The 14,690-nt window shown below is 36.1% G+C and overlaps 4 protein-coding genes across 4 annotated transcripts in view; 3 read left to right on the forward strand and 1 right to left on the reverse strand.

The window, feature by feature from the left end:
• The window catches only part of LOC135073913 (kinesin-like protein KIF13B), a 196,967-nt gene extending 191,393 nt beyond the window's left edge, over positions 1 to 5,574 (reverse strand). Inside the window, exon 1 of the mRNA XM_063968167.1 lies at positions 5,382 to 5,574. Within this exon, the coding sequence (XP_063824237.1) occupies positions 5,382 to 5,436 (55 nt within the window). The 5' untranslated portion in view covers positions 5,437 to 5,574. The remainder of the gene's footprint in view (positions 1 to 5,381) is intronic.
• Positions 5,575 to 5,805: 231 nt separating this feature from the next.
• Positions 5,806 to 8,327, forward strand: LOC135076240 (proteasome inhibitor PI31 subunit). The gene is made up of 6 exons (XM_063970725.1): positions 5,806 to 6,088; positions 6,180 to 6,329; positions 6,961 to 7,144; positions 7,423 to 7,510; positions 7,591 to 7,728; positions 8,147 to 8,327. The coding sequence occupies exons 1-6, from the start codon at positions 5,948 to 5,950 to the stop codon at positions 8,277 to 8,279; spliced, it is 834 nt and encodes a 277-aa protein (XP_063826795.1). The 5' UTR covers positions 5,806 to 5,947; the 3' UTR covers positions 8,280 to 8,327.
• A 682-nt stretch (positions 8,328 to 9,009) lies between these two features.
• LOC135074082 (PRL-1 phosphatase) overlaps positions 9,010 to 14,690 on the forward strand; it is a 28,588-nt gene continuing 22,907 nt past the window's right edge. The window contains exon 1 of the mRNA XM_063968390.1: positions 9,010 to 9,130. The gene's annotated coding sequence lies outside the window, so the exon portion shown is untranslated. The remainder of the gene's footprint in view (positions 9,131 to 14,690) is intronic.
• On the forward strand, positions 12,878 to 14,615 carry LOC135076250 (uncharacterized). The gene is made up of 3 exons (XM_063970737.1): positions 12,878 to 13,239; positions 13,405 to 13,665; positions 13,941 to 14,615. The coding sequence occupies exons 1-3, from the start codon at positions 13,105 to 13,107 to the stop codon at positions 14,472 to 14,474; spliced, it is 930 nt and encodes a 309-aa protein (XP_063826807.1). The 5' UTR covers positions 12,878 to 13,104; the 3' UTR covers positions 14,475 to 14,615.

A 14,690-nucleotide genomic window follows, 5' to 3' on the forward strand; every position in this document is an offset into this window, starting at 1 on the left:
ACGTTCCTAACTATATTGGAAAATTTTATGATTGAATATTACTTTGCTGGTGCTGGGCGGTGAGCGGGTAATCATATTTTTATCGCAACTAGGTGATTTTTATTTCATTTATGAGCTGTTCAGACTGCTTTATTGAAATCAAATGCTACTAAAGAGACGATGTTCTCATATAGAATATTGGATTGGAAGAGTTGGTAATTTGTAATCAAATACACACGATACGATAATTAAAAGATGATGATAAGAATATGTAAATTGCAATAATAATACATCCACACTACAACAAATAATAATGAGTCAGTTCTTATTGGAAATTAAATTTGGTAAGACACAAGGTTTGGCAAAGAAAATTCTCATTAGAGCCATTAGACGCTGTAAGACTAAAGCTGAGATAGCTATTGAATATTCGGAAAGCATTCGACTTATGTTTTAACTCACACTCCGTTGAAGATCTCGCGAGCTCTCAAGGGTGCTTGGAATCCCTGGAGCCCCGTTTAATTGCGGGCGCCCGGGCGCCCTTAGAACGATGTTTTACTTAAACATTAATTCCAGAAAATACTAATGGTGAAGGTGCTCCGAGTGTCCTTGTGAAAAATTTTAGGCGTCTAGACGTTCTAGTCTTAACTGAAGTTAAACAAACAGAAGGAAGCTGTACCTTAGTCCCGTTTTTCGGAATCATCAATTTATTACATAACTAGCTTTCCGCCCGCGGCTTCGCCCGCGTGGAATTTTGTCTGTCACAGAAAAACTTTATCGCGCGCGTCCCTGTTTCAAAAACCGGGATAAAAACTATCCTATGTTCTTTCCCGGGACTCAAACTATCTCTATGCCAAATTTCATCAAAATCGGTTGCGAGGTTTAAGCGGGAAAGCGTAACAGACAGACAGACAGACAGAGTTACTTTCGCATTTATAATATTAGTTGGGATAGCAGCTTTGCTCTATGCAATTCTTGTTTTAACTACATACTGAGCTTTCTTCTTTGCAATTGTTGTCTCTTTTTATCGCAAAAGTGCGTCTTCAAAACTGTCATAGGCACAAAGTTCGTGGTGAAATTATTTTAACCATTTCACAGCTTTACTGCAATTCCTTTTACAGCGGAAAGGCAGGCTAAGAAAGGCGATACCAACGGTAATAAGTCATTTAACTAAGCACTAAGTCTAAGCTGAGATCAGGCTGTTGATAAACAGAACTTGCTCTCGAGTTACAGAGCGTAACATCAAGTTTCGGTCGCTTTCCACTCCCCTGAAAGTTTTGTCTCGGTTTTGTACGACAATTATCAAGTTGCCACTAAAGCCGTTAGCGAGTGTAGATTTTAAGTATAATGAGACATAATTAGTACTGAAAGATTCAAAATAACAGGACGTTAGACTTAGGGGCCTTAGATTGATTGAAATTAATCCAGTCAACTTAATGTGCCAAGACGTCCGTTGCAAAGCTGCTGACGTATTTCATCATCTTCTGCACAGGCTGCTATAGTTAGGTTACAGATGTACGAGCGCAGGCGCAGGCCGAAATAACGGTCTTGGTTCTGTGAAAACCGACAATTAACTATGAAATTTTAACATTTAAAATAAAGAGCATTATGCCAATCAAACTATTATTTCATAACGTAGTTATTACGTTTAGATAAGTCGATATTTAGAAACGTAATATTTGTTTGAACTAGAGGCAATTCAAGCATACCATCATAATAATAAAACAAAAGCCGAGTTTACAAAATAAAAGTAACGTAATCCAAGTAGGTATAAGAGTAGGTGAGTCAACTGAGGTCGGCGGTACGTCCGAGCTCTAACAAATCCGGTTCTCTATGCACACCGACTTATGTTAAGCAAACGGAATATGTACGACCGGCTAGACGGCTGCACAGACCGATACTTACCTTTGAATTGTTTGTTTTCCACTGTTGGAATATTTAAATTTTGGAATAAGAAAGTCTAAGAATTTTACTGTCCGCTCTGTTTCTTGATTATTTTGTGTATTAACTTCTTTTTCTTGGTTCTTTTGTGTACTAACCCCCTAATAAGTTTAACTTTTGTAAGTCTTATAAGAATTCAGATGGCATTATGAGGTTACGACCCATTTAAAAGCAAGTATGACATTCGTTTCACTTTCAAGACAAACTAATCAAGCATCGTCGTAATGAGACCGCAGATGATGTTCTTGCAACACCTAAAATCGATATAAAGCCGACCAAAATTACGTAAAGACGTTACGCCGAAAGTAGCACGCAGCAATCACAAGTCGGATACAAGTGCATTTACCATGACGGCTAACGGAACGCCAAGTGCGTTTTGATATAATTTTTAAATATTTTTATCATAATTAAAGTTAAGCGGGCGTTTTGATATGTGGTACAAAACGTTATGGTCTGTTAGGTCTACTCACAAAAAATATATGCGTCGATTTAAGAACCCACAGAAGTTACAAAATTTTAATCAGTAATGGAAAAATGGGCTACATAGGCACAAGCTGCTTCAGTTGTCAAAATGTTATTTAATTTACAAGAAAAAGTAATAACAAATCTTTGTCTCAATCAAATGGTGCCACTGCTATACAAAAGAACCCCTATAGATTTCTAACACCAGTCTTGTGCTGCCCACATTCAGCATTAAAATGTCTTACAAAATCAAAATTGAAATATATTACCTATCTAAGTGCACCACAAATTTCTTGTCCAACTGGGAAGATATTAACCAAATTTTTACAACTATTTATAACTTAGATAACTTTAAAGCAAATAAAAGATACAGGTTGTCAAATATTTCCTGAGAGATAAAACAAGGTGTTTGAACTGTAACAAGAAGTTTATTTCTCAATATTTCTGATATTGACTTATCTAATCTTGTTTGTTTAAATGGCTTGTTTTTATTTTTAATTTTAAAAAATCTATAAGTTATATTGTAGAAATAAATGAGTAACTGGACTTAAGCACCTGTTTATTGATGTGAGACTTAAATCTCTGTTCAAGTGCACTCAAAGCTGACACATCCACCTTATTTTCTTCTGATTGCACCTGATCCGAATTGTCAGATACATAAATAATAGCATAAAAATGTATGTTGAAGTGTTTTGTTTCTCTTTCTCTGACAAGACGGGAATCTGAATCAAACCATTGATAGATTTATAGAACCCTTTATTCCTCTTGCTTCGGGATAAATCTTATTTCATTTGTGATATTTAGTGTATAATTCAGTAGGTCTGAGAAGAGGACATAATCATTTTTAGGGTTTTCTACTCTTACAGTTCTTCTCTTTCAATATTTCTTTGTAGCCATTAAAAAATTATTCCGGAATCACAATTCATTTAGGTTCACAATTCATCTATTCCAGTAAAAACTTTTAGTTTAACAATGACAAAAATTAAACATGAACATGACTGTTTCTATAAAATGATACATCACATTTGAGTAATCAGATATTATCTAAAGGAAATCTATTTTTTAAACCTAATTTAGTATGTGTATTAGGGTGGTCCTTATTCCTACGAAAAAAATTTTTTTTCTTATATTTTGCGGGGCACCACGTAATTTGAATATATACCATATGAAAGTCTTTCATTATTATTTTTTTAATTTTTAAAAGACATTTAGGGGTCGCTACCAAGGTTTGAATTCTAAGTAAAAACAAAATCTGTATTTGTTAAGGTAGCATTCGGATCAAGACGACCGCGACGCGAGACCGCGACTCGAGACCGCGACCGGCGACCGGTCGCAGGTCGCAGGGCGACAGCTACTTACGAATCTTCGCGACACGAGTCGTGCGACCCATACGAAACTCAGTATGTTTGCAGTTAAAGTAAAATAGTACCTATCTGTAAACAATAAAAATAAGTACCTTTTCTAATAAAAATATGTATCATTTGAACTTAATTGTTTTATTTAATGCTTTTCCAATTTTTTCCCAAATATTGTCTCTCACAGTATTATCTTTATAAGCTTGAAGTCTCGTATCGAATACAGGTGCGTTTTTACTTACTAATTCTATTAAAATTTCGTCTTCGTGCAAAGAAAACACGGCCATTTTGCATCTGTCGCGCGACGGCACTGCCTTGTGAGCGACCGAGTCGCGCGACGCAAGTAGCCGGCAGGCCACGCCCACACGTCTCGCGACTCGGTCGCTTGCATCCGTCAGCACTTCCTATTAATTCATATAAAGCAGTGGGTCGCGGTCGCCGGTCGCGGTCTCGAGTCGCGGTCTCGCGTCGCGGTCGTCTTGATCCGAATGCTACCTTTAGATTCATTTATTTTTAAAGCCAAAGCCAAATAAAAATATTACAAAATTATTGTTGTTGCTATGAACTAATATATTATGTACAATGTACATATTTGAATCAATTATTTTTAAGATATAAGAGTTTACTTGTTAGTATCTCGACGCGTCGGTACCATGGTCGGTACAGAAGAGGGGTTGAGGGGAGAAGGGGACAAGAAGCGATTGTCTATTCTATCTATGCGATGTTCATTTTGCACGTAAAATGTGATATAAACACTTAAATAAAACATTTATGAAATCATGATTTAAGATTTTCAAAGCTTTTGTAAATATTTTGACAGCTGGTAGCGACCTCTAAATCTTAACTAAAAAAAAAACAAAAAAAGCTAATTTCATATTTAGAGGTATATAATCGAATGAGAAAGTGCCCCGGGGATAATTCAAAAGTCGAAAAATAAGGACCACCCTAATGTGTATGTACACTTCGGTGTAAAGAAAGCACATACATTGGACTTTTTTAAAAACATAGGATGATTTAGTTTTTCTCTGCCGCATCGATTATAAAATATCCAGGTTTTTTTAAGCAAGACAAGGCAGGTATTTGACCCCAATCACACCTGGTACCTGTACACAATCATGAAAGTGGCAGACAAGTGTGTCTATAGAGAAAAAAATATATAATTTACAGTTTTGATACTTATAAGGAACAATTTACCAAAATTTTTAATTAGGAATAAATAAGTTAAATAATATTTTGCAAAGGTAGATTAAGCTATTTATTATAGATCAAAATCTACAAGTTTTTTGCACTATAGAAGTACCTTAGACCTAGCCTTCAAACCTTCAACCATGATTCATTATTTCCCTGCTGAACAAAATAAAACATATTTTATCTACAAATGTTCGTAAATGTTGTTCTTGAACACCTCGAACAGGTAATGCTGAATTATAGTGAATTTCTCTTTGTTGTGAATTTGATTGTCAATTTCACATGGTTTACAGACAACAAAAAATTCAAGGGAAAACATTGAATTTTATCAGATTCGTAACGCTCATGACTGTCATAGCGATTTTATCAGCGAAAACGCAATGCAAAGATAAGTCAAGCTTACGTAGTCACCTGTAAGATAGGAAACATTTATTTATTAGCAAAATGAAACCAGCTTACCTCGCCTGTTAAAAGGTCGGACCCGAACAGCGACTTTAATCTTATCCGAGGCCATTTTTAACACTTAATTGCACAAATATAATCAAAACACAACACTTTACACATCAAAGTTTAAAAAATTATTGCACATATTCACCCATATTCTAAAACAACAAAATTCATTATTTCACGTTATGATCGCGACGTTCCCGAATTGACACTGCCCGCCATGTTGTTTCTTGATCCATCATAATAGTGAGGTGCGCGTACCTCGAATTCGAACTACGAATTTTAAGTCGAATATTGATTTAAAGAAAATACCGGTTAAAAAGTCGTACGTATAACCGTGCCATTACAAAGCGGTGTAGGCGTTAAAATAATTATGCGATTTGTGGCTGTCACTAATGTCAAAGTCAAAATCAAAACAAATTAATGTCATCATTCATGACAAATCGCTATTTACTATTTCGTAAAATAAATAATTCCGGCTAAACTTTGTGGAAATAAAACAAAAATATACTTTTTTAATTAGATGTGTAATTTATACCACAAGTTTTCTCTACACATTTGATTCTTATTGAAGCATCATGGCAGATGCGCTATTTGGTTGGGATCTAACTTTCAAGACTGTCGAGAAAGATGTGAAGCGAAAATCTGATGTTCTCATAGCTTTTATACATTGGAATTTAACAAAACGAGGTTTTCGCAGCATCGGTATTGGTGATGAGGTAGTTATTAAGATTGATTCAACTAAAACTACATCGATTTTCGGACAGCTGTGTAACTATCTCAATTAAACATATGTTCTGTTGTTTCTAGCGTACAATAACTGGAAATGAAGCTCAGAGTGAATTGCTCCCAACAGGATGGAATGATAAAGACAACTATACAATGAGGTATATGTTTGAAGAGAAATTGTACATTCTTCATGGACTGAATACTGATGGAAATCTTATTGTCAACCTAATGGTTAGTAAAATGTTATTTCAAGTCTAGTCTTACATGTTGTTTTTAAACTTTAATGGACAGAGTAAAACTGGAGTATTATCCTACTAATATTAAAAATGCGAAAGTTTGTATGGATGTCTGAATGTCTGGGTGTCAGGATGTCTGGATGTCAACATGTTTGTTACTCTTTCACTCAAAAACAACTAAACGGATTTCGACGAAACTTTACAGTATTATTGTTTACACAAAAGCAAAATATTTTGAAAATGCACATAAGAAAAGGTGTTTCTATGCGAGATCGAATCAGAAATGAGGAAATCCGTAAACGAACTAAAGTTGCTGACATAGCTCGACGGATTAGCAAGCTGAAGTGGCAATGGGCAGGGCATATACGTACGCAGAACTGACGGCCGATGGGGCAGCAAGGTTCTGGAATGGAGGCCGCGTACCGAAAAACGCAGCGTGGGACGTCCACCTACAAGGTGGACTGACGAAATCGTAAAGGTAGCAGGGAAGCGCTGGATGCAGACTGCTACCAATCGATCAACGTGGAAAGCATTAGAGGAGGCCTATGTTCAGCAGTGGACGTCCTATGGCTGAAATGATGATGATGATGACATAAGAAAATAATAATGATGTGTTTTGTTTGCAGAGGTCAGACGATTTAGCTGTATCAAACATTGCAGTTAAAATTGACGATACGGTCAAGGAAATGATGGGAGCTATAGACACACTGATGCCAACTTATAAAGATCTCATGTATAACATTAAAAGAGATCTTATTGACTCAATTATATCCGGGCCAACGGCTACAGCAGAGACTCAAACAACTAGAAGTGAGTTATTTTATGAAAAGCTTGTGTATTTGCTGTTCATTCAAACATTTTTGTTTCATACTTGTTATCAGTATCAGTAACAATTAAAACTTGAATGACAAATTATAAGTTATGATATTATTTAATTTATATTAATAAATTTATAGTAGGTAATTCAGAATTTCAGTTTATTTCTAGTTTTTATTAAAAAAAAAACTTTCCCAATGACAATTACTGTCTGTCTGTCAGTTAAATTTGCATCATGATTAATAAATAATCCAATTAAAATGTTATTACAGCTGACTCCACCAGCAGGAGGCCACCAGAAGACTTCCTAAGAGAGCCAGGAATGCCTATGCACCGACAGTCTGACACAAGGGACTTGTGGTAAAAATCATGCTTCGTACTTTAAATTAGCAGTATTCTCGAATCTGGTCATGAAATCTAAGGTTATCTTTGTGTTTCAGGGGCCTTCCTCCGTTGAATGTTGGCCGTTCAGATTTGGACCCCTTCTCTCCTGGTGGTGGTGGAATGTTGTTCAACCCTTTTAATCCTCGTGGTGAACTCGAAAACCCTGGGCTTGGTATACCTGGTGGACTGCCGAGGTTTGTAATTTAGAAAATCTAAAAATGTACTATCGGCACGGCAACAGTGTCAACTGCCCATTGCCGGTCATGTTGTCTCGTTCTATCTCAAAGAATCAAAAAAAATATTTATTACCCTTCACAATTTAGGTACACAATACAATAGAAACTAAGCCAAGGATTTCTAACCTAAAGTGCGAGGGACTCACCAGAATCACCATATAATGTGACAGTGAGTGAGAGCAAAAACGGAAATGGATAGTTAACACTGTGGCCGTATGTACATACTCGTACTTGTTAATTCATTAATACTGAATTAATATTGGTCATATTATTATTGATTTTAATTTTTTTTTTATTAAATAGGCAAAGTTGAATGAAATAATGCCTACCCCATAGATACTCTTATCCATTCAAGTTGAATTGTTTTTATTTTCAGGGGAGGGATTCCTCCAGGCGCCCGTTTCGACCCCGTGGGCCCCCCTGGCGGCCCCATGCCTGGCAGGCGCCAGCCGCCTCCCGACGCAGATCACCTGCCTCCGCCGGGTTCCAACGATTTCATGTTCATGTAACCATGTAGTAGTTTGATGAAATAAAGGTCACCATTTCATTTGAAACAATTTCGACTTTTTTGTTAATATGTTGACGACCCCCTCATGATTGCTCATCCAATATTACCTACATTTACTAAAAATACTAGGTAGCCATATTCGTTCGTTCGTTTCAGTTCAGCCAAATGACGTCCACTGCTGGACAAAGGCCTCCTCCAAGGTTTTCCACAATGCACGGTCCTCTCGCTGCCCGCATCCAGGCTCTTCCCGCAACCTTTACCAGTTCGTCGGTCCACCTAGTAAGAGGCCTGCCCACGCTACGTCTTCCAGCCCGTGGTCGCCACTCGAGAACTTACACTCGAGGCTTACAGGTAGCCGTATTACACTGACTGAACTATAGTTCCAGGACGCTTTATAAAACTGCAATAGAGATGAAAAGCTGTGCCAAGCTTCCAAATGATTACTTCCTCTGTGCAAGTAGTGCAACAAGCCATCATGCATGATGGTATTGTTGTCACCAGGTTACCAGCCAAACTATTCAGTCACCAAAAAAAAGAAGGGAAGGAAATGTATAAAACCATTATTGGGGTTCATCTACCATCCAGCAGTGATCTCATACATCAGAAAAATTACATGCATTATTTTATTACAAATACAATAACGTTAACGTTACTGCTACATGAAATTTATTAATATTGCAACACCAAATGGACGTTTAGAAATATTTGAAGTTTGATATCTAGCAACCCCAAAATTCAGTTCCCTAAGTTTTTTTGTGCGAGGCACACGTTTTTGGCGTGTGTGTGGTGAATTTCCTTGGCTGCTCACGGCTGAAACCGTTCAATTCCTATTCAATGTGTATGGCTGTGGAGGTAAGTGCTTTTTTAATAGTTATTTATTATAAAACATAAAGGTTTCTTTTTATGGTTAGAATGAAGGTCGTACCCTCCTATCGAACGAACGGCGGACGTCACCAGCGTCGTGAAACCATTGGAATTATAAATACAATTATTACATACATATGAGGATGCTGACTGTATTATTATGCTGATAATTCAGATCTCTTATTATTGTTTTACGTTGGCTAGCCATTAGCGTCTAATGGAGCAATTATTCTTGTTCTTACGTGACGCCCTGTGACTACCTACTCGCTTCGTAACTTGTTCGTATTGGCCGCACGTATAATATCTTCCGTGATCGAGCTCTGTTTTCGTATTTTAGTCGGTGGAATACTCTAGATTAAAACTGCGATGACTCATTTATGAAACCACAAATCCACATGCCTGTGCTGTATGTAAAGCAACTTACCCTCATTGTATTTTTTCCTGGTCAGTGATAATCGTATCATAAATCAGTAAAGCAGAAAACACCTAGCTTTCGCTTTGTTGTGTACATTCATCAATAGGATTTTCCCACTTTCACAATGTTACTAACCTATTAGCAATTGATCAAGCCCCAAAGTCATTAATAGTGAATGAAATTTTAACCAATTTGATCTACCCTTCTTTTGAAATAGAAACATGTTGTTCATTCTTGAGTGATCATTATTTTTTAACCAATTACAGTCATCATTTGTGGAGTTGTCTGGATCTTCTCGTTTAAGTTTTAAGTCGTAGTAATTTATTCCATAAAAAATTTACATTTATCGTATTGGAAATTACTAAAATGTGTCTTTATTAAGCTATATTTGAGTTATTAATAGGCTGGTAGATCCAGACTACGATATGTTTTTTGAGTTTCACACAAAATGTTAGTTTCAACAATCCATCGAACAATATTTCCAATAAAAAATCTTTGATTCAATCTAATTTCCTTAATGGTTTATAGAATCTGTAAAACATTAACAAATTAATTTATATCTTGTTTTTAAAAACATGATGCAATCATTTATTTAACAACTCAGGTAGTTCTTTGTTCAAATGATTTAGTTTTGATATTGAATATAATAATAAACAGAATTTCTTATGAAGTGTTTATGAAAGTATCATTTGAATTCAGTGCTTTATAAACATAGCAATGCTTATTTCGATTGTCTGGTGCAATAATGCCTATTGTGTGAATGTTACCATGATATGGTGCACACAAGCATGACTTTTTGTAGCTAAGTTAGACTATTACCCTCAATTATTTTAATAATTATCTATTGGAGGCTAATTTCACAGCAAATTTGTTGATTCAACTAGATACTACATAATTATCTTTCAATTTAGAATTTAAATAAATACCTGCCTGCTACCCTAAATTAACAACAAATCACTACCTTTAATTCTAATTGTCATGATAAGAAAACAATTTTAATTTGATATTACATTAATAATTATGTAGATAGGTATGTGGGTAATGGATACATTATCATAATGAAAGATAAGATTGATTCAGAGATATAAGCAGTCAACAGTTTAGGTTTAGGCCATAATTCACCAAACAATAATATTTTCCATCAAATGACCAAACATTTATTCAAAGCTTTTGACAGATTAAGCAATACATTATATAAGTTACATAATGTTATAAAAACCGGTTGGATCCAGATGAAACCTGGTTTTTCACAAACAATCAGAATTTCCTTAAAAGTTCACCAAACACCCACAAAACAATGTTTTTAAAGTAGGGTAGGTAGGTGCCTACTTCTAAACTAAATCCTTAAAAACTCCATTGCTCCTAAACTTTCTTACCTGTTGAAAGAAATCTGTTTTGTTGATGTTTTTTCCCCAATTTGTTTCCCTGGAAATTTTACCTGTTTTACAACAGGTGTTCATTTTTTTACACTCCCAATCTCAAAGGGACTCAGGTAGAGCCAACTTTCTTTGTTCCCTTGTTAAAGGTTGCCTGCCCAAGGACAAGATCATTCCAGATGATTCCAAAATTGGCTTTTCGAAAGAGCAGGTAGAATTTTTTGTTTGTTTACTTACAATTCTGGGAGACGCACGAAGTCCCATTTCCGTCGTATCGTAAACCATCGAACCCTCTTTGACGTCATACAATACGCGTGTCAAACGTTTGTGGTGTTTATGTAAACATGCATCGTTTGTTCCTTATGTAGGTATGTTTCTGGTCACAATAAGGACGTAAACCGCTGAATTTTATAGCGTCATCAAGATTGCATCATTCGTTCTTATCGCTACGACAAAATGTGAAATTATTCACGTCTTCGGTGCATGTTTCCTATACCAGGCCTGGCTCACTCCGCGCGGTACATCCGATAATTACCTACAGCGAAGCGCCCCGCCGGCGGGTATTATATCTGTCGAGTGTCACGCGCGCGCTCGTCAGGACGCTGGCGTGTGTTGTAGTATGATTATAATTCTATGATCGAAGTATTATTTAAAAATGGAATAAAGAGAAAGAAATATTGTGCGGCGTTCGGGTGTTTAAATTCGAAAAGTAATCTACCGGATTTATCTTTTTTTTTCGCTTCCCAAAGATGCTGAAAGGTATGTTGGCCATGTAGGTAATTAATCAATAATTCTTAGGATAGTATAGGAACCTAACCTACTATGACTACTGCTCAGAATGCGTTCGTTCGTTTCAGCCAAATGACGTCCACTGCTGGACAAAGGCCTCTCCCAAGGTTTTCCATAATGAATGCATACTTACCTACATACGTACCTCATTACAAATAAGTAGATTAATTATTTTTTCACTAGACAGCAACCCTAACAGCGTAAGAAGAGTTCAGAGGCACGCGATAGAAAGAGACAAAACTTGTAGGTGAATAAAATTGTAGGTACGTAGTGCTGTGCGAGCTGAATTCCACTGTATCGCGTCGTAGCAAGACTCGCATTTATTTAAATCGTCTTGCGGAGTAATCCTTCTGTACCTGTACTATTACTTATTCTGTGCCTATACTACCTATATTTGTTTATGGCACTGAATTCTCAGGTGTTCAAAGTGGCTTACCTACCTACGACCTCAATTGAACCTGTTTATAAATAGACAGGAGGTATTACCAGGACACCCTGGATGGGCCATCGACCCGGCCTTGGTTTGCGTGTGTTGACCCTGCGCAGGCGCTGGTCCGTTACCCCGAGCATGCACGATCCCACCCGACCACTCACGAAACGGTTGATGAGGATCTACGAGTATCGACGCCATTTTGGGCCGCTGGCCTCTATCTATAGTTTTGTGGCATTGCCATTCGCTCACGTCACTAACGCCCGATTTCAATATTCGATCTTCAATCCACAGATTTTAGCAATCTTCATATCTTAATCTAAGAAACCAATCTGTAGATTGGTCTCCTATCTGCATTCCAATAATGTATCTCAAGAGCCGCAATCCTTTGATGTGCTCGGATAACCCAGCAATCTTTTCTCTCTCGGAAGTTCAGTTCTACGCAAATTACGTTTTTCTCGTATAAACTTAATTAAATTATGCGCTATGTGAACAGGCGAAATAAAATAAAATAGGTCAAAATATAATGATTATTAATGATATTAAACTATTTAAACGCAGAAAAATGAAAATACTTCGAAGATAGTACTTATTTTAAATTAATTGTATAAAAACTGAAGGCTTTACAGAATATAGGTAATGTCTTTGCGTTTTCCTTCCCTCTCGGAAGTTCAGTTCTACGCAAAAAACGTTTTTCTCCTATAAACTTAATTATATTATGCGCTATCTGGAGAGACATCTACAATAAAATAGGCAAAAATTTAATGATATTAAACTATTAAACGGTAGAAAAATGAAAAAAAAAAACGTCGAAGATAGTATAATACCAATTATGCTTGCTTTCTGTTTTGTTTCATCCATCAAACCACAGAGGTTTGATTGCCAACGATTGCCATAAAGAGAAGAAGAAATTTTCATCGCTCAAAGTCAAAGTAACTGAAGACTTGGCTGTATGGCGAATGCCTTTGCCTTTTCCTGCAAGAGGAAAGAACGAAACCAAAAAAAAAAAAAAGTCAAAGTAAAGTCGTCAACTGTACCTATTTTTATTATTGAAATTAATAAAAAATTTAAAATGGACAAAGAATTGGTGAGTTTTATCAATGATGTATAAGCAAGTATATTGCTAAAATATTTGTACTCGTAATACGTTTTCGAAGGACTAGGAAATGTAGGACGTTTGACGTAGTTACGCAGTTTACCGCTATTAATAACTATTTTAATTGAAATACAACTTCAAATTTATCTGTTTTAGACAAAGAGCAAGCCTCTTACAAAAGAGGAGACGAAGGCTTTACTTCAACTCATAGAAGCCAGCAAAGTCATTACCAACAAATGCACAAACGCCACGAATAACAAAGTTAAAACTGAAGAGTGGAATCAAATAGCAGTAAACTTTAATGCTTCGGCAGCATCATTTTGTCCACGTACGCCGCAGCAACTGCGTTTAAAATGGGAAAATCTAAAGAAAAATGCTCGTAAACGTAGCACACAAATTCGAATGAACAGACTGAAGGTATACCTACATATAGTTGTTATTTTAATTTTATTTGTGACTAGATTTCCAGCTGGGCTTGTATGCGTGCCGTGATAAAATCTTATCCATGATTTTAGACTATAAATGTACAGGGCTTTTCGAGTAAAGTCGATAAAATGGCCCGATAAAAGCTGTACGTCTCTGCCATAAATCTGCTCCCCCTTGGCGTTTCTATACTGTAGTCATCATTAAACAAATCACTTCATATTATGAATATCTTTTCATTTTCATTTTCCCTCAACTTTCCATTACAGACTGGTGGAGGAGCTGGTGATTACGTACCTCCTGATGAAATACTTGACCGGGTTTTAAGTTTACTAGGGAGTACGGCCAGCGGTTTCGATGTGCCATTTGGAGGAGATAGATGTTATGATTACGGTGAAGCTACTACCAATGGTGAAGCTAAAGAAAACTTAACCCCAAAATCCACTTCGGAAAGTGGTGAGACTTCAGGTAGTGAGGTCCCGGTACCCAGCTGCAGTGCCCAGGTGCTTGCGCTGAATGATCTTATTATGCATGATGCTGATAATAAGGATATTGCGGGAAAAGAAAATCCTAAGAAACTCTCAGATTATATTCCAAAAAAAGGTAAATTTAAAAGGCAAGGCAATAATCCCTATATTCCTCATCCTAGTAAGGTGGAAAAAGACCTTGCCATCGCTGGGTATTTCAATACTAAAAAAAAGTGTGTAGAGGAGAAGCTGGAGTTTTTTATACTAACGAATGAAAACTTAAAATTAGAAAATGAAAAACTTAAGCAAGAAATAGAAAATATGAAAAATAAATAACAAATATTAATTTTTAATTAATCACTGTTAAATTAGAAAATGAAAAACTTAAGCAAGAAATAGAAAATATGAAAAATAAATAACAAATATTAATTTTTAATTAATCACTGTTAAGCTAGTGCAATTTAGTTTTTTTTTGTATCTTAGATAGCTGATTTATTGTATGTGTATTTGTGTGTGTATATGCAACTTAATAAAAGACATCTTTAAATATAA

This window comes from Ostrinia nubilalis, chromosome 1, assembly GCF_963855985.1.
Source record: "Ostrinia nubilalis chromosome 1, ilOstNubi1.1, whole genome shotgun sequence".
Taxonomy (NCBI): domain Eukaryota; kingdom Metazoa; phylum Arthropoda; class Insecta; order Lepidoptera; family Crambidae; genus Ostrinia; species Ostrinia nubilalis.

Coding starts and splice junctions, on each gene's coding strand:
- LOC135076240 (XM_063970725.1), top strand. CDS start 5,948: ATGGCAGATGCGCTATTTGGTTGGGATCTAACTTTCAAGACTGTCGAG. Junction 6,330..6,960: donor ATCTTATTGTCAACCTAATG/GTTAGTAAAATG, acceptor TTTTGTTTGCAG/AGGTCAGACGATTTAGCTGT. Junction 7,511..7,590: donor TCTGACACAAGGGACTTGTG/GTAAAAATCATG, acceptor TTTGTGTTTCAG/GGGCCTTCCTCCGTTGAATG.
- LOC135076250 (XM_063970737.1), top strand. CDS start 13,105: ATGGCGAATGCCTTTGCCTTTTCCTGCAAGAGGAAAGAACGAAACCAA. Junction 13,240..13,404: donor TTAAAATGGACAAAGAATTG/GTGAGTTTTATC, acceptor TATCTGTTTTAG/ACAAAGAGCAAGCCTCTTAC. Junction 13,666..13,940: donor TTCGAATGAACAGACTGAAG/GTATACCTACAT, acceptor TTTCCATTACAG/ACTGGTGGAGGAGCTGGTGA.